The sequence below is a fragment of the Melanotaenia boesemani genome, chromosome 5 (genome assembly GCF_017639745.1).
Source record: "Melanotaenia boesemani isolate fMelBoe1 chromosome 5, fMelBoe1.pri, whole genome shotgun sequence".
In the NCBI taxonomy this organism is placed as follows: Eukaryota; Metazoa; Chordata; class Actinopteri; order Atheriniformes; family Melanotaeniidae; genus Melanotaenia; species Melanotaenia boesemani.
Window position 1 is genome coordinate 27,610,715 of NC_055686.1, and position 19,174 is coordinate 27,629,888.

General features: G+C 45.1%; 2 protein-coding genes across 2 annotated transcripts in view; both read right to left on the reverse strand.

The window, feature by feature from the left end:
• The window catches only part of LOC121639981 (obscurin-like), a 146,648-nt gene that overhangs the window by 125,544 nt on the left and 1,930 nt on the right, over nucleotides 1-19,174 (reverse strand). Inside the window, exons 3-4 of the mRNA XM_041985601.1 lie at nucleotides 5,111-5,404; nucleotides 3,178-3,444 (exon numbers count right to left, since the gene is read on the reverse strand). Coding sequence (XP_041841535.1) covers nucleotides 3,178-3,444; nucleotides 5,111-5,404 — 561 coding nt within the window. The remainder of the gene's footprint in view (nucleotides 1-3,177; nucleotides 3,445-5,110; nucleotides 5,405-19,174) is intronic.
• The window catches only part of LOC121640022, a 41,481-nt gene that overhangs the window by 4,060 nt on the left and 18,247 nt on the right, over nucleotides 1-19,174 (reverse strand). The window contains exons 3-4 of the mRNA XM_041985687.1: nucleotides 2,608-2,901; nucleotides 43-309 (exon numbers count right to left, since the gene is read on the reverse strand). Of these exons, the coding sequence (XP_041841621.1) occupies nucleotides 43-309; nucleotides 2,608-2,901 (561 nt within the window). The remainder of the gene's footprint in view (nucleotides 1-42; nucleotides 310-2,607; nucleotides 2,902-19,174) is intronic.

The following is a 19,174-nucleotide window of genomic DNA, read 5'->3' on the forward strand; positions in this document are numbered from 1 at the left end:
CAAAACAAGAACAAAAATCCAGGACAAAAGATCATAACATACTTTGTACAGTGATGTTGACTGTGTTGCTGAACTCTCCTGATCCAGACTCACACCAGTAAACTCCACTGTCGTACCAGTTCATGTTCATGTTACATGAGGATCCAATCATTGTCCCCCAGTAGGAGCAGCGTGACAGATGACCTAATTCTGTAAACCTCCTCACCATCCACTTAGTAGAGTTTCCTCCACAGATCAGTGAAACAGATTCAGGTCTGAAGTGTTGAACTCTGTCAGGATTCAGTGTGAGAGACGCTGCTGGATGAACATCTGAAAAACAAACATGTAATGAGATTTCTATAAACAAAGAATTATTAAAAAATACTTCACTTCAAATATTAATTTGGTTTATATTTTACTTAGTTGAAGATCAGAGCTCATATTTACACAAGCTGATCAAAATTATATTTTCTGATTTAAAAATTTTAAGTATGTTTCAAATGATAAACTGTTTACATTTAAACATCCATCTTTTAAAGGTACGAGTAATTATTCTAAGATTAAATGTTCAGGATTTATTTTTATTCATCTGTAGCTTCTGTATTTGTTGGCGTTGTCCACAGACCTGCCAGCTATGGAGCTAAATCACCGTCATAATGTTTATTTTTATGAAACTTTTAAAATTGAAAAATTTTAAGCTAAAAATGAAAGTCTCATTTTTACTGTGAATGTTATTTTAATTTGAATTTCAGTGGGATTATTTTTAATATTTTCTAAATAAACTTTAATTTTACATTTTCAGTATCATGTGTTTTTTTTCAAGTTTGAGATATTTTCTTCTTGATTTTTCATTGTTCATTTCAGTTGTTATAACCCTCTGAGCACCAAAGTAAAAAAATTGCAACAAGCACCAGGCCATATCTCCAGAAAGAGATCTTAAACCTGTTACTATTTTCCATCGCTGAAAGGCAGACATGAACCAGCCGTCAACAATTGGCCGTGAATGATCAGCTGCACCACTCGCTACCCCAAAGCCAAAAATCGAGGGGATTAAATATGCCTGCTTGTACTGTATTGTATCAACAGAAAGTGCAAGTAAATGCTTACAAATATTTAATGTAAATTGACCTGATCACTTTAGTCGTAATAATCAGTTCAATATTACATAAAATCTGGACCTTAAAAAAATCTCATTTATTCCTCTCTTTTCCTGGTCAGTACCCCTGCCTGGCCCCCTTTAAAACTTTTCTAGACACACCCCTGCATATCTGAAGTATAAAACATTTCCACCACCTGTCAGCTACTTCGTTAGAGAAGGGTCCTGCTCTGATTTATATTATAAAACCTGAACCTGATCTATCTTCATAGATGTTTGAATGGCTGAGTAGTTGATTTTACAGCTGTGTCACCAGCAAACCCCGTTAATCCTGAATATGAAATAAAGGCAGACAATATCTAACTGAAATACGCTGTTGTTATCAGCATGTTTCATTCTTCAGCTTCATGTAACAGTGCCATGGTTCTGTTTAACATTAGACTGATAAATGTTGATAAGGGGTTTCCAAAAACAATACTGTTGGGTAAATCTGTTCCAGTGTGAACTATGAACCACTTTTTTTCCTCCTTCTTAGGTGAACCATAAAAAAATGCAACCAGAGAGACAGAACTAGCGACAGAAAAGCTGATTAACAGATAACCGACAGCCAGTGTGGTGATTCAGTGATTCAGTGAGGCAGACGTTCTGACTTTCTTTTTATGTGTAAGCAGATATAACTTGTATACAAATGTTAGATTTATTATTGTTCGAATGTTCTGCAGACAAAAGCTACTTAGTACATGAAGCATGTAATGCACATGCTGCATCTGCAGCTTCTCTCCTTTCACGTCCACTTGCTGTTTCAGAGCAGGAGTCTCATTCATAAAGCTGGCGTACGTACAAAAACCGGCATAATACACCAATTATAGTCAACTTTTGGGGCTTGTTTAAATCAGAACATGGTGGGAAAATGTCCCTACTGCCACAGCAAATCTGAATCTGCTATATGCACCAAATCTGGAGAAACATGAAACTGTGACACAACAGCACAAAAATAAAACCACAGAAATGATGTGAAATGTGAGACATTTATGCAAAACCAAAAATTACCACATGTTAACACAGTATATATTAAAGCCATTTGCAAATGAATGATGAATGATGAATAAAGAAGCATATTAATATTCATACTCCTACCAGTGTGTGTTTACAAAAAAGGACCCACACACAATTGTGGGACGTTCATGTTATTCAGTTAAACATTAAAAAAACATTAAAGTATTTAATGAAAACATTCATGCACAACAATGAAAATCAGAATCATCTTAAAATAAGAACAAATGTATTTTTCTAATTTCATTTAATTTCATTTAATTTATCATCAACATTAGTTTTAAAGTAAAATATATTTTCTTTACTGGTAACTTGTCTAAAAACTAACTGCCTCTCACCTTGAAACATCATCCCTCCCCAAAAGAGCGATAGATTATATAGAAATAGATGGAATATAGACTCAGTCTCAGAATGAAAAGATGCTAGAATCAAAGTGGAAAAATAACTTGTCCTCATTTATAGAACAGAAACACACTGACCTGCAGACCAGAGAAACTTTACTTCACTGTAACCAGTGTGATACTCTGGGTCTCCTCTTCCAGCTCTACACACATATCCTGCTGTGTGTGTTTGTCCATGAATGATGTAGGAATCATGTTCAGTCCCAGCAGTGCTACCAGGCAGCAGATCATAATTGTACAAGTTGTATAAAAGATCAGGAACAGCTTTATACCAGTAGAACCTCCATCCTGCAGACGGAGGTTTAATCTCACATCTCAGAGTTACTGAGGATCCAGGACTCAGCCATGATGGAGACACAGAGAGGACAGGTCCTGTTAGAGAGAAACTGTTTTCATACCAACTACATATTTATAACAAAATACCAACAATTCCTTCATGTTCTTTCAAAATACTTCATGAAGTACTTTATTTACAACTTCAGCTGATCTGTGTTTCAGTTTAGATCAGACATGATGAGTTTTCTGTTGAACACAAATGTTCAAATCTGTTCTTATGTTAATAACATGTTACAGTAAAAAAAAAAAAATAATAAGTAAAATAACTCGGTTTAAATAATTTAAATCCAAGACAAAATAACATGAACATACTTCCTCTAGTGATGTTGACTGCATTACTGAACTCTCCTGATCCAGACTCACACCAGTACACTCCTCTCCAGTACAGACGACTGTTTAAGCTACATGTAGATCCAGTCATCGTCCCCCAGTAAGAGCAGTCTGAAAAGCTTTTTCCTCCAGGAAACCTCCTCACTCTCCACTCAGCAGAGCTTCCTCCACAGATCAGAGAGATATCATCAACAGTGAAGTGTTTCTCTCTGTCAGGACTCACTGTGAGAGATGCTGCTGGGTGAGAACCTGAAACACAAGTAACAGGGAGACAAACATCTCAGAGGTTTTATTCATTCACATGATTTCATTTTCAACAGCTGAAGATGAATAAAAACAGTTCAATAATTACAGTAATTCAGACAAACTGAGATCTCTGCCTTAAAAAAGAACACAAACCCTATCAGTTTTAATGAATCATATAAATTATTATAGAACCCAGTTCCTGGGCAGTCCTAGTCTAGTCTTTCCTCAGCTTGGGTTGATTACTGGAGTGGCCTCAGGTTTGCAGCGGCTCGCCCAGCTGTTCATCACTTCCTCTGCTATAAAGACCCTCAGTCACCACTTCTCTGCTAGATTGTTACCTCTGTTCTACTGTCAGTTACGTTCTAGTCCTGATTTAATTGCTCTTTGTGAGTTCCCTCTTAACTGACCAATCTTTCTCTTTTCCAGTCCTCACTGGAATCTTTCCACAGCCTCCAGAGACACCAGTCTCAAGCTTTTACAGCCTGATCCTTGATGCTACGCCTGAGCAGTTACCCCACACCTGCCCGACTTCCACCGCTGCATTAGACTCAGTCTGTTTCTAATAAAAACTGTTAATCTTGTCTAAGTCTGCATGTGGACTCACCTTCAGCTCTACCATTATTTACTTAGTTTTACTTTCATACGCTACAAGGGTCGACTATACTTTGTATTCATCTTATGAGACTTTAGACCAGGGAAAACAAACTCCCAAGCTCTTGGGCCTTTTTCCTGCAGGTTTTTAGTGTTTCTCTGTGTGTTGCAGCAGGGAAACATCTGTGGCTGCGTTTCCATTACAGTTTTTCGTGAAATAAAAGTAATATTTTTAACATTTTGACAAAGTGCAATTGTAATTTGCAGGTTTTTCCATTGAATGGTGTTTAGCACATTAGCCGTTATTCTAGTAAAATCTCGTCCCACGAGACTCCACTTTGAGGAGGAAGGAGAGTTCTAAATCTTTGTAAAACTGCATTTCGTCGTTGTTTGCTATTAAGGATGATGATTATTTCTTTCCTTTAATTACTTGTAAAAAGATTTCCGTCTCCTCCTGCGTCTGCTCATACTGCACCGTCTTTATTTGAATTGAACTGGTCACATGACCCGCTACGTCACGTCTGGTGAAGTGTAAATGCGAGAAAAGTGTTTCAATTACACTTTTGCGATATACTTCTATATAAACACGTCTGGAAAAACCACCTCATGAGAGTGTAAAAACTTTTTAGCAATGTTCAAAAAATTTTTCGAAATGTACGTGTTTTCATTATTGTACTTTTATTGCGATATTTAGCTTTTATCCAATACTTAGGTTAATGGAGATACACGTTATAACCAGCAGGACACTGGTACAAGAGGTCTGGAGGTGGAGATCCCTCAGTAAGAGTACGTACGCATCTAACCACAGCAATTATACATCTGCTACCAGTCAAAAGTTTGGACACATATTTTCATTAAATTTAATGGGAAAGTGTGTCCAGACTTTTGGCTGGTAGTGTATCTGCATATTTATATATTAATATATAAATATCTAAGTTAAAAGTTGTGACTGCATGGAAGAGTGGAGTCTCAACCTCTGTATCTAATTTCATTCATCATGCATAATTGATGATGTTTGTCTTCGACAGCAACAGAAACAATGGGAGGATGTAACAACTCTTCAATAAAACACACTGACCTGCAGACCAGACAAAGTTTGGTTCACTGTAATCAGTATAATCTACTGGGTCTCCTCTTCCAGCTCTACACACATATCCTGCTGTGTGTGTTTGTCCATGAATGATGTAGGAATCATGTTCAGTCCCAGCAGTGCTACCAGACAGCAGATCATAACTGTAGTTCTTGTGTAACAGATCAGGAACAGCTTTATACCAGTAGAACCTCCATCCTGCAGACAGAGGTTCAATTTCACATCTCAGAGTTACCGAGGATCCAGGACTCAGCCATGATGGAGACACAGAAAGCTGAGGTCCTGTTAGAGAGATTAGAGAGAAACTGTTTTCAGACTAATCATCATGTCATTCTATCCCATATATACATGGTTTAGACAAAGGACCGAACAAGCCAACAGGGGTCCTATAGTTGGACTTACAGTCTCATCTGAGGAGAATTCATATTACTCGTCTTTTTTTATTAACATGTCTAGAAAGAAGTGTTGAATATAAAAATAAATAAGCTGCAAGTTGCTGTGGCTGGTGTTTTTTATAAATATGACTAATAACTTCCCTACAGCTATGTCACAGCTACTTTATTAGAAACTGATGAGAGATGTGTGAAACTGTGGAAGATGTGTGATGATGCATTGATGTACTTTTAATTTATTTCAGAGAAACAACTTTTTAACTATTGATATTATAATGAAGATATACTTAATTAATTTATCATATTATTCAGGGGCCAGCATGGCTCAGTGGGCAGAGTGGTCATCCTGTAGCCCAAGGGTTACCGGTTCAATCCCAGCCCAGTTGAGCTCATGTTGAGGTGTCCCTGAGCAAGACACTGAACCCCTAATTGCGTCTGATGGTTCATGGTTAAGCGCCTTGCATGGCAGCTTCTGCCATCAGTGTGTGAATGGGTTAATGTGACGTATATATAAAGCGCTTTGGGTAAAAGTATATAAGTACAGACCATTTACCATAATCAAGAACCAAAACACTTAAAATATGTTAAATGTTCTAACATAAAAACTGCTTGGTAAGAAGAAAAATCTTACTTAAAAAAACATCATCTTGATCTAAGATATGTAATCTTACTTAGATTTCTGTTTAAGATTTACAGGAGGATGGTGAATATTATTTTTTTTTATCTGAAACATCATGTTGAGGAAAGAAGTTGAAGAAGAAGAGTTGAACTTGTTAAATATCTTTTCTCCTTTACATCTAGAAGTTATTTTGTGAAAAAGTTAACTCTCTCGGCATAGTAAGGTACAAAGTGCAACTACGCAAAACCAGACAAGATAACTATGCCTAAGTGTAAATACAGGAGTACAACTTCTGCTGTTAAGAAGCCCTTAGCAACCGCAATGATCGAACTCCCGGAGGAGGACGCTAGTAGCAGTCATTCTGACTCGGAAGCTACACGTGGTGCTAATGATGCTAATCTGGAGCTAATCCTCCGCGAATTGAAATGCTCGCGTCGGGAAAACGCCGAGAGCTTTAAGGAACTAAAAGAGGAAGTGAGGAATATTAGTACCAGAATGAGTGAAGTCGAGGCCCGTGTGTGTGACATGGATGAAAGAGCAATGTTGGTAGAAGAAGCCGTGACGGAGCTAGCTAAACAACAGAGTAAACTAGATGCTAAGCTAATGGATTTGGAGTGGAGATCAAGACGGGAAAATATACGCATTTACGGGGTGCCAGAGGGCGCAGAAGACAACTCGCGGTCAGTGGATGCATTTGTGGAGAGTTTGCTGAAACGGGCTTTGGATACTCTTCAGTCTACTGACTTAAACATTGAAAGAGCACATCGCTTGCTCGGACCAAAAGCACCGCCTAACGCCCCTCCACGTTCTATTGTGGTCAAGTTCTCGAGCTACAAGGTTAAAGAGGAAGTATTGAGGCTGGCCTGGCAGAAACGGGGTCTCTCCTACAAGGAGAAGAGGATAATATTGGACCACGACTACACTCCGGAAGTCCTAAAACGCAGACGTGAGTATACAGAGGTGAAAAAACTGCTACGTGATAAAGAGATCCGTTTCCAAACCCCTTACCCTGCCAAGTTGAGAGTGTTTTTCGAGGGGAAACCCACATTTACACCTCAGCAGAAGAAGCCACGAAAGACATGGTGGAGAGGGGTTTTGTTGTGTCACTAGTCCAGAGACCCACCACTGCTTTGGTCAAAATCATGAACTCAATGTGGCAGAGAGTTAAGGCCAGGGACGGCGAGAAGAGGACGGAGGATGCATCAAGAGATAGTTACAAGAAGAGACTTGCTGCCTTTCGGAAAGAGTGAGTTTCTCCCACCGGGCCATGCATAAGAAGGAATAATACATTGACTGTAGTTATGCGGAGAAAATGCCAAGTTAATCCAAAGTCAGGATTCATTTTCACTGCGGACTAGGAGAGCTGGGGAGCTGCTGCATGGATGAGCCGCCAAGAACGGTCAACATCAAGGGGGGGGGGGGGGGGGGGGGGGGGGGGGGCTACACCAGAGAGGTGTGGGGATTACCTTCCCAAACCCACCTACCAACGGGATACACCGAGGGTCACAAGGACGACCCCTGCCTTGGAAGTCAAGTTTTTGTTCCAACTACCTGCTTCGGTTGAAGCATCTGTTCTACAAGTTCTGTATGTTGTGGTTATGTGTTTTGTTGTGGTTACAGTTAATTTGTTTTTGGGTAACAACCGGGGTACAGTGGTAAGATCGATGGTCCAAACGCAAAGGTGTAAATAGTAAGATCTTCGCTACTGAAAGTGGTTTCATACAATGTAAAGGGTTTCACAAGCCCGATTAAAAGAGCTAAAATTTTGACTAAAATGAGGCGGGATAAAGGTAAAGTTCTTTTCCTGCAGGAGATGCATTTAACAAACCAGGAACACTTGAAACTTAAAAGACAAGGTTATAATCAAGTTTTCTTTTCCTCATATGAGTCAGGGCGTAGGAGGGGAGTGGCAATTCTGGTTTCAACTGATGTTTCTTTTGAAAAGATTTCTGAAATAATTGACAAAGAAGGACGGTATGTGATGGTCACTGGTAGACTGGATGGCACTGAGGTCACCCTTTTTAATGTATATGTCCCTCCAGCATCAAACTGGGCGTTTTATAAGCATGTCATTGATCTAATGATAACCAAGGCCCAGGGGCTGTTGATTAGTGGTGGGGACTTCAATCTGAAATTAGATCCTATAAAAGACACTTCCAGAATAGCCTGTAAGTCTACCAGTGCCCACAGTAATCGATTGTAAAAGACGCTGAGAGAATTTGGAATATGTGATGTATGGAGGGAACTGAACCCCACAATGAAAGACTCCTCTTTCTACTCTGCGGCTTACAGGACTTATTCTAGGATTGATTATTTTTTTATGTTAAACAAGGACATTGGTAGAGTGACGTCTTGTAAAATTGGTGTTATGGACATCTCAGATCATAGCCCAGTCTATTTGAATTTGGAGGTGAATAGGGAGAAATTGGTCTCACTATGGAGGCTTAATACAAGTATACTTAGGGGTCACGTGAGTAACGAATTGGAGGAAGAAATACAAACCTATTTGGATGATAATGATAACGAGGAAGTATCTCCAGTGATATTATGGGATGCATGCAAGGCTGTTCTTAGGGGCAAGATTATAGCCAAATCTGCATTACAGAAAAAATTGAAAAACAAACAACTTAAAGGACTAACACAAGAACTACCAGACCTTGAAAGAAGAAATAAAGACAAAATAGATGCAGAGACAATAAATAAAATTAGGGAAACAAGAAGTCAAATTGCTGAAATGCTCTCGGCAGATATACAAAAAAAATTGATGTTTTTAAAACAGAGATATCAGGAAGTAGGAAACCGTTCAACAAAACAGCTTGCATATAAATTGAGGAAACAACAGGCTGACAGAGATATATACAAGATTAAAGATCCAACCTCTAAACAAATCAAGTATAAAATGGAAGAAATAAGAGGATGTTTTGAGACATATTATCAAAACTTGTACTCTTCTCAGGCCCGGGATAATACCTTCTCGGAAACATTACTAAAATCATTGAATTTACCTAAAGTCTCAGATGAACAGAATAAGAACCTATCTGCGGAGATAACTAGTGAGGAATTACAGAAGGCAGTAAGATCACTTAAGATGAACAAGTGCCCAGGTACTGACGGTTATCCAGGAGAATGGTACCGAACTTACTTAAAGAAATTATCTCCGATTCTACTGCGGGCATTCAATTGGGTTTTGAAAAATGGTGTGATCCCTTCCTCTTGGAAAGAAGCTGTGATCACAATGATCCCAAAAGAGGGCAAGGATAAATTAGTTTGTGACAACTTTAGACCGATCAGTCTGCTAAATCAAGATTATAAAATATTTACATCAATATTGGCAAGGAGATTGGAAGTAATTTTGCCTGAAATTGTTCAGTTAGATCAGACGGGGTTTGTAAAAGAGCGGAAGACACGTGATAACATCAGAAGTACTCTACATATTATTAAGCATATTATTACTCAAAATGAACAAGCTGTGATATTGGGGCTGGATGCACATAAGGCCTTTGATTCGGTAGACTGGGTCTTTTTACAGCAGGTGCTAACTGAATTCAACTTTAATAACACATTTGTTTTTTTGTTTTTTTTTTTTAACCCTGTCCTGTCCAGCATCCTAACATACAGAACGGTGGTCTGTGTGCCATATTTTGCTTGACAGATTTGCTCTACCAAGGGAGACATGTTATATACATGGCTGCCCTTGATATTTTTATTATTTTTATTGTAATCTTATTTTCTTTAGTCTTATATGTCAGTGCCGAACCTGACAGGGAGATAGAGGAAGAGAGAGAGAGAGAAAAAAAAAAAAAGGGAGAAAAGGACAGGATTAAAATGTGGAAATAACAGTTGTCTATGCTGCCCAGAACATATCACAAAAAAAAAAACAACAACATAAACTACCACAGTACTACATGATACCGAAAGAAAGATAGAATGATGATAATATAAAAAATTACAATAGTCATCAAACGTACCTGCAGATGAACGTACCAACACACAAACATCAGCTACATCTAGTGAGAAGCGGATGGAGAGACGAGCACGTTTGTGAGCATGCACGTGTTAATATGCATGTGTGGCCATGCAACAGGGAGGAAATGTGTACCCGCAAGGGGGCCGTGATCACGCCGCACCCCGAAGCATCAGCGGGGGACGGGGGGAGCCCGAGGCCCCAAAGGCCAAGCAGATCCACAGAGTACCAAGCCCGGGACAGCCAAAGCAGACAGAACAGCGGCCCACCCGGACCAGAGCAGAGGGGTCCCCAGACCGGAACCCGGGGCGCGACGGGGCAGGGGCACCGGGCAGCCCAGGGCGATGGCGAGCAGGCCCAGCGGGCGCCGGGCGCTGTGGCGCGGGCCGCACGGAGGGCCGGCGCCCCACAGGCCCAAGGGCCACCCTTTCCCCCCAGCAAAGCCCCACCCAGGAACCCGACGGGGCCCGACCGCCCCAGGCAAAACCACCGTGGGCCACGCCAACCCAACACCAAGGCTAGGCACCCCAGGGACAAGAACATGTCCGCAGGTCCCCCCCCCCCCAAAAAAAAAAAAAAAAAAAAAAAAACCCTCTTTACCCCGCCCCCACCAGGGGCAGCCCAGGGAGTAAAGGGCCTGGTGGGCCCCAGACCCGAGCCTCTCCACATACACACACCCACACAACCACATACATTCTCCCTGCCCTTCACCAGCCCCCCGATGCGGCACCGAGGGCAGCCCCCAGGGCAGATGGCGCCCAGCAGCACCCCACACAGGACTCCAGGCAGGCACCGAACCTCCACCCCCCGCAGCCCCGTGTGCATCCCGGGACACGAGGGCGTAGGAAGACCCCGGCCCCCCTGCCCCCCAGCCTGAGTTGTGTGTGCATGAGTATGGGCTATTTATAATGCAATTAAAAACTGGAAGGAGCCATGAGATGGTGATGGGTCCCACTGCTGCCAGGCAGCAGGACCCCCTCAGGACTCCCTCAGTGTGTGTGAGTGTGTGTGTTATGTGTGTAGTGCAGTACTGTTAAATGTGGTAGTGTCTAACATGTTAATAAAATCGGGGGGAGAGAGGTCACAAAGGGAGGGGATGGAGGAAGGGCCACCTCGGTGGCTCCTTTCCGCCCACCCATAGCCCATGTGCCCATCCCCCCGAGGCCCTAAATGTATATTAATGTCTAGGTTGTGATTAAAATCTAGTGGGGCGGGCAGTCACAGGGGTCCACCGGGGGATCCCGCAATGGGGACCCCCCCAGCCAAACCCACCGCCTCCACCCGCCCCACAGTGCCCTATGTGTAGTGTGTGTGATGTGGGGTGGCGGGGGAGGAGAGGGGCTCGGGGAGGGGCACAACTGGGAGAGAGATCCCCGTCCCAGCCGGGCCCGAGGAGGGGCACAACTGGGAGAGAGATCCCCGTCCCAGGCAGCCAACTCCCCAGCTGGCTGCTGTAGGCGCCCCCGCCCCCCCAAGACCACCCGAGGGAAGAGGGGCAAAGGCCCGGCCGCGCCAAGAGCCCAGCGCACGAGTGCCCCGGACGCCCACCCACCCCCGGCAGCCCACGCCACCACACCAGGGGACCAGAGAGCCCCAGGCCGCACACACGCATCCTGGTCGGGTCCAAGGCACAGCGCCCCCATCCTCCCCGAAGGAGCCCCCGGCGGGAGGGGAGAGAGCGAGAAGGAGAGCAGACTCCATCCCCACTGCCCACCAGGACTCCCGCCGCCCCCCTTCCCCCTACCCCCTACCCCTCCCTTAGACCCAACGGACACATTGTAATCCCAAGGGTACCTGCCCGGCATCGGATCAGCCCGACCCCGATGGCATGCCCAGGGCGACCAAGCCCCCCCGAGGCCCAGGAAGGGCCCACCGAGCTGGAGGGAGGCAGCCCCCAGACCCCGGGGCACCTGCCCCCCGCCCGGCCCCCACCCCAGCAACCCGGCTGCCCAGCCCCAGGCCAGCCCCCCAACCGCCCCGGACCCCCAGTCGCCCCCCGGCCCGCCCCCAGTGAGCACCAGCCCCCAGTGTCACGGTTTCTGGGTTTTGGTGGGTGTTTTGATTGTTTAGGATTTTGGTTTTTGTCATGATTAGTTTGGTCATGTTCTTGGTTTGTAGTTATGTTCATGCTTTAGTTTTCAGTTTTGTCATGCTTGGTTTTCCCTCTTGTGTTCCTGTGGTTTTCTGTTCCTGCCTCGTTAGTTCACCTGGTCTGATTAGTCATCCACTTCACCTGTGTCTTGTTACTCCCTCTGTGTATAAGTACTCCCGGTTTTCAGTCATTCATTGTCAGATCCTCATTTTGTCATGTTTGGTTTTTGTTCTCTGGAGTTTATCACCGTCGTCTGTGGTTCCCTGTCGTGAGTTCCTGGGTAATAAACCTTTTTACCTGCACCAGTTCTGCCTCCTGCCTGCATTTGGGTCCTCACCTCCACCCCCATTCGTGACAGTAGGATCTGACCACAACTGGACCCAGCAGGTTTGATGGCTTGGTATCAGTTTTACAGTTCTGAGGTTGCTGACTGGTTCCCAACGGTGGAGGAGCCAGACCTGTGGTTTCCTGATCCTCCTCCCACAAGGTCCAGGAGGAGGAGGACGTCCAGGCACCAGGGGCGGCAGCCCATCGAGTACATGACGTCAAATGAACTGGTGGGAATGCTCCTTGGACTGGACACGGAGCCTGAGCCGCTGGAATGTCCAGAGTGGTCGCCCTTCTGGGGAACCAGATTGGCGATTAGCCCAAAACCACTGGGGCAGGCCAGGTCTCGGAGGTCGACACCAGCTCCTCGGTCCACGTCTCGAGTGACGCCATCAGCTCCATGGTCACGGGTGTCGTCACGGGCTCCCAGGCCCACGCCTCCAGTTTCACCTCCAGCTCCAGTGGCTCAGCCTGCGGAGAACCTGTCAGCTCAGCCTGCGGAGAACCTGTCTGCGCAGCCTGCGGAGGTCCTGCCTGCTCCCAGGTCTGCTCCAGCTCTTCAGCGTCCCACACCTGCTCCGAGGTCCTGCCCTGCGCCGCAGCATCCGACGCCAGCTCCGAGGTCCTGCCCTGCGCCGCGGCGTCCGACGCCAGCTCCGAGGTCCTGCCCTGCTCTGCAGCGTCCCACGCCAGCTCCGAGGTCCTGCCCAGCTCTTCGGCGTCCCACGCCGGTGCCCAGGTCCTGCCCAGCTCTTCGGCGTCCCACGCCGGTGCCCAGGTCCTGCCCAGCTCTTCGGCGTCCCACGCCGGTGCCCAGGTCCTGCCCGTCTCTTCTGGTCCCTGTCCCTGAGGGGGTCTCCAGTGGTGACGCCTCTCTTCTGGTCCCTGTCCCTGAGGGGGTCTCCAGTGGTGACGCCTCTCTTCTGGTCCCTGTCCCTGAGGGGGTCTCCAGTGGTGACGCCTCTCTTCTGGTCCCTGTCCCTGAGGGGGTCTCCAGTGGTGACGCCTCTCTTCTGATTCCTGTTCCTGAGGGGGTCTTCAGTGGTGATGCTTCTCTTCTGATTCCTGTTTCCGAGGGGGTCTCGGGTCGAGACGCCCCTTACCCACTACTGGTGCCCGACCCAGAGCTCCAGTCTGCCCGTCCGCCGCCGGAGCTCCAGTCTGCCCGTCCGCCGCCGGAGCTCCAGTCTGCCCGTCCGCCGCCGGAGCTCCAGTCTGCCCGTCCTCCAGAGCGCCAGTCCAAGCCTGCCCGTCTGCCTGGAAACCTGTCTGTGCGTCCTCCGGGTCGTCCTCTGGAGGTTCTGCCCCGGTTCGTCCGGCCTCCTGACCGGAGCCTGCTGTCTGCACAGCCTCCGGGTCGTCCTCCGGAGGTTCTGCCCCGGTCCGTCCGGCCCCCTGGCCGGCCGCCTGAACTGATCCTGCTGTCTGCACGGCCTCCGGGCCGCCCACCGGAGGTTCTGCCCCGGTCCGTCCGGCCCCCCGGCCGGCCTCCTGACCTAATCCTGCCATCTGTTCTGCCTCCAGGTGGCTCCCCCTGAACTTTGTCCTGGGGCCTGTCTTGTTTTGGTCGGTCCCTCCTCCGGGCTCCCTCCGCCCACCCTGGGTGGCCTGCTTGGGGTTTTCCTCTTTTGTGGACTTTGTTGGGCCGTCTGGTATCCGGCCCTTGAGGGGGGGGGTTCTGTCACGGTTTCTGGGTTTTGGTGGGTGTTTTGATTGTTTAGGATTTTGGTTTTTGTCATGATTAGTTTGGTCATGTTCTTGGTTTGTAGTTATGTTCATGCTTTAGTTTTCAGTTTTGTCATGCTTGGTTTTCCCTCTTGTGTTCCTGTGGTTTTCTGTTCCTGCCTCGTTAGTTCACCTGGTCTGATTAGTCATCCACTTCACCTGTGTCTTGTTACTCCCTCTGTGTATAAGTACTCCCGGTTTTCAGTCATTCATTGTCAGATCCTCATTTTGTCATGTTTGGTTTTTGTTCTCTGGAGTTTATCACCGTCGTCTGTGGTTCCCTGTCGTGAGTTCCTGGGTAATAAACCTTTTTACCTGCACCAGTTCTGCCTCCTGCCTGCATTTGGGTCCTCACCTCCACCCCCATTCGTGACACCCAGGCCCCAAGGCCCCGGAGCCAGTCAGCCACACCGTCCCCTACTCAATGGCCCCCCCGACCACCGACCCAGAGAAATGGCCAGGGCCGATGGACCCCCAAGGCCCCCCAGCCAGCCCCACCCCTGACCCCCACAGAACGACTAGACCCCAGCACCCCTTCCCACTATGTGATGTGACTAATCAGCGGGGTCCAGGAAGACTGAGAGTTAACTGATTGGTGTTTAATGGATGCCGATACAGACTCTAGACCAGGGGTGCCCAGGTCCGGTCCTCGAGATCACCATCCTGCAACTTTTAGATGCAACCCTTCTCCAACACACCTGAATCAAATGACTGGCTCATTACCAGGCCTCTGCAAAGCGGAATGGCATGCAGATGACATCTGATTCAAGTGTGTTGGAGAAGGGTTGCATCTAAAAGTTGCAGGATGGTAGATCTCGAGGACCGAACTTGGGCACCCCTGCTCTAGACTGATGTGATCCAACAGGAGATTTCTGTACTGGTTAATATTTAGATTGTTTTTAGACTTCCAGTTCACTAGAATAGTTTTCTTTGCGATACATAAGGCCGTGAGGACCATATGTGCTTTGTTAGTGTCTATATTAATGTCACTTAGGTCACCCAGTAAACAAAGTTTTGGACATGCAGGAATGTTACATCTAACCCATGTTGATAAATCCTCACAGACCTTATTCCAGAACTTCTGGACAGGTGCACAAAGCCATAAAGCGTGTAAGTAATCATCTGCTGTGTTACCTGTGCACTGTGTGCAGATATCGGAGTGATTAAGACCCATCTTGAACATCCTTTGTCCTGTATAATGCGTTCTATGGAGGACTTTGTATTGTATGAGTTGTAAATTTGGGCTGTCTGTCATATTAAAGGCATTAAGACATATTTGTAACCAAAATGGTTGACTAGGATTGATGGATAAATCTATCTCCCATTTTGAAGTAGGTAGGGAATTTGAGTCATCTATTTTTAACATTAATCTGTATATTTTTGAAAGTAATTTGGGGGTACAGAGGTCCATAAAATCTGCTACTATTGGAGGAAGTTCCAGATCTGTTCAGTGAAGGGGGAATTTTGTGTGTATTACGGTTTTGAGCTGTTGATATTCTAAGAATCTGTTGCTGTTAATCCCATATTGTGATGAGAGTGTGTTAAAAGATAACATGTTTCTATTATGGATAATATGTTGAAAGTATTTAATTCCTTGGTTAATCCATTGGTTAAAGTTTAGCATATTTTTGTTTAGTAGAATATCAGGATTGTTCCAGATGGGTGTGAGTTTACATGGTATTATTGAGGAGTTGGTTTTACTGAGAAATTCCCACCAGGCTGTCAGAGAAGTGCTGATGTTAATAACACATTTGTGACAACAATAAAAGCCCTGTATCAGAACTCCACGGCCAGAGTCAAGATCAATGGAGGGCTCTCAGGCCCATTTGACATACAGCGAGGTTGCAGGCAGGGATGTCCCATTTCCCCCCTGCTTTTTGCATTGTTCAATTAGCCCCTGAGTCAATGGATTAGACAAAATAACAGAATACATAGGATTACTATTAACCAGGAAGAACACAAAATAGCTCTTTTTGCGGACGATGTGCTATTATATGTGCGTGAACCCAGTAACTCACTCCCAGAGATTTTTGAGGTCCTGTCAACATATGGTGCTTTATCAGGATACAAAATTAATTCCAGTAAATCTCAAGTTCTGACTTATGAGTACACACCTGACAGTTTATGTAATGCACTGTTCGAAATTAATTGGGAAGCAGACAATTTAAAATACTTAGGAATTATTATACCAAAAGATATTGATGCCATAGTTGCAGTGAACTACGATCCCCTGATAAAAGCTCTCAAATCAGATATAGCTAGATGGAATATGCTGCCGTTTCTGGGCCTGGCCCAAAGAATTGAAGCAGTGAAGATTAATATATTACCAAGGTTGTTATACTTGTTCCAATCCATACCTGCTGAGCTGCCTGATAGTATGTTTCAGGAACTCGATAAAATTATTTCAGGATTTGTGTGGCAGGGCAGGAAGCCCAGGGTTAGATATAAAACACTACAGCTGGCAAAGAATAGAGGAGGGCTCTCGTTGCCTAACATGCAAAGCTACTTTCAGGCAGCCCAGATAAGCCCCCTGATTGACATATGCGACCCATCATACAGGGCAAGATGGAAGGAAATCGAATGTGTAGAGTCCAGTGAAATTCCTTTACAAGCAGTGATTGGTATTGTTACCCTCAAAAAACCTGTTATAGTGAATAACCCGTGGACTGACTCGTCAATTAGTACCTGGTTCAAGACAGTTAAGGAGTGTAAAGAGCCATGCTTACCAATAACTTGGATTGCTTATGACCCGGGATTTAAACCAAATACTATGGATGACAAATTTAAACAGTGGGCAAGGCAGGGGATTATAATATATGATGATTTATATGATAAGAAAGGAAATCTCAAAAATTTTGGGGATCTTAAAAATAATTATAGTTTGGATAATAAGGATTTTTACAGGTTTCTCCAAATCAGACACTACTTAGAGAGTACCACAAAACGAGGTTTAAAACCCCTTCCAGGAATAATGGTTCTTTTCCTTAAAGCCTACAGAGCTGAACCGAGATCAAAAGTCATTTCTAAGTTATACACTGAAATACAGAGTATGGTGGGCACAGACACAAAATACATAAAGGAAAAATGGGAAAAAGATGGAGGCTTTAAGATTCAGTGGGAAGATTGGGAAGAAATATTAGAAAGCAATTTGAAATGCACAGCCACACTTTCTTGGAGAGAATTTGTTTGGAAGAATATACCTCTTGCTGGAGACTGTGTGGGACAAAACAGGCCAGTCATTATCACATATTTTGGGGTTGTCCTAAAATCGCTTCATTTTGGCTGAAACTTAGAAATAGTGTAGAAAAAGTAATAGGGGTGCCTCTACCACATGATTTTGAGACCTTGTACCTCGGGAAGAGACCGGCCCAGTTAGTGGCACTTAAGAAAAAATATATGTATAATATACTGCTGGCTGCTGGGAAGAAAACTATAACAAGGAAATGGCTTACTGATAGTGTTCCTACTTCTGAAGATTGGATCAGTGTTGTCCACGATATTTATGTAATGGGGAAACTGACATATGCGGTGAGACTTGAGCAAGACAAGTTTGATAAGTATTGGAAACCCTGGAGATTGTTTGTAGAACCAATTAGGTCAGATTTTTGCTGAGTATAAATGATTGTACCTACTGTAACCCTGCCATGTTTGTGAAATTCATTATTATTAGGGTCCGAGCCATACAAAGTATGGCAAGGCCCTATTGTGGTTGAAATGTTTCTCCTCCTCCTAAGCATTTCGACGCCAAATTTGACCCCCTAAACACCCATGAAAAGTTGTGAAACTTGGCACACACGTCAAGCCCGGCGAAAATCGGAGATTATAAGGTCCGCATACTATTCAATGCAAAATTGGCTCAACAGCGCCACCTAGAGTCGCCAAAAATCACCACATGAATGGGGCCCAGGAAGTCTACTTCAACGTAGGAAGACGAAACTCGGCACACATGTGTACCACCCCGTGTTGACCAGAAAACTCAATGTAACACCTGTCGCCATGGCAACGGGGTGCCCGCCATCTTGGCGTGTGCGGCCATTTTTTTTGCCATTTTTTGCACTTTACACACATCGTATTTGAACGAACTAGTCTGAGGGGATTCGTGCGATTGACTCCAAACTTGGTGGGAAGCTTCCTGACAAGTTGGGGACCAAACGCTCCTCAAATCTTTCTAATAGCAGAAAGCATGTTACCGTGGCAACAGACGGAAAAACGCCTTCTCGCCATGAAACACGGTTTGCTCATATCTCCACAGAAATACATGGGATCTCCACCAAACTTCACAGTATTCATACGTGTGACACCCCAAGTCCAGCAAAGAAGTCAATCAAACACCTGTTGCCATGGCAACGTGGTGGCCGCCATCTTGGATCTCATTGCCATTTGAACGAACTAGTCTGAGGGGAATGGTCCGACCGACTCCAAACTCGGTGGGGACCTTCCTGACAAGTTGGGGACCAAACGCTCCTCACATCTTTCTAATAGCAGAAAGCGTGTTACCGTGGCAACCGACGGAAAATGACCTCGCCAAGAAACACGGTTTGCTCATATCTCCATAGAAAGAGATGGGATCTTCACCAAAGTTCACAGGATTCATATGTGTAACACCCCAAGTCCAGCAAAGAAGTCCATTAAACACCTGTTGCCATGGCAACCGACGGAAAATGACCTTCTCGCCATGAAACACGGTTTGCTCATATCTCCATAGGAATACATGGGAACTGCACCAAACTTGACAGGATTCATACAGGTTGGATCCTTAATGCATTACACCACGTGTTGCCATGGCAACCCCAGGAAAATGACCTTCTCGCCATGAAACACGGTTTGCTCATATCTCCATAGAAATATATGGGAGCTGCACCAAACTTCACAGTACTCATACCTGTGACACCCCAAGTCCAGCAAAGAAGTCAATCAAACACCTGTTGCCATG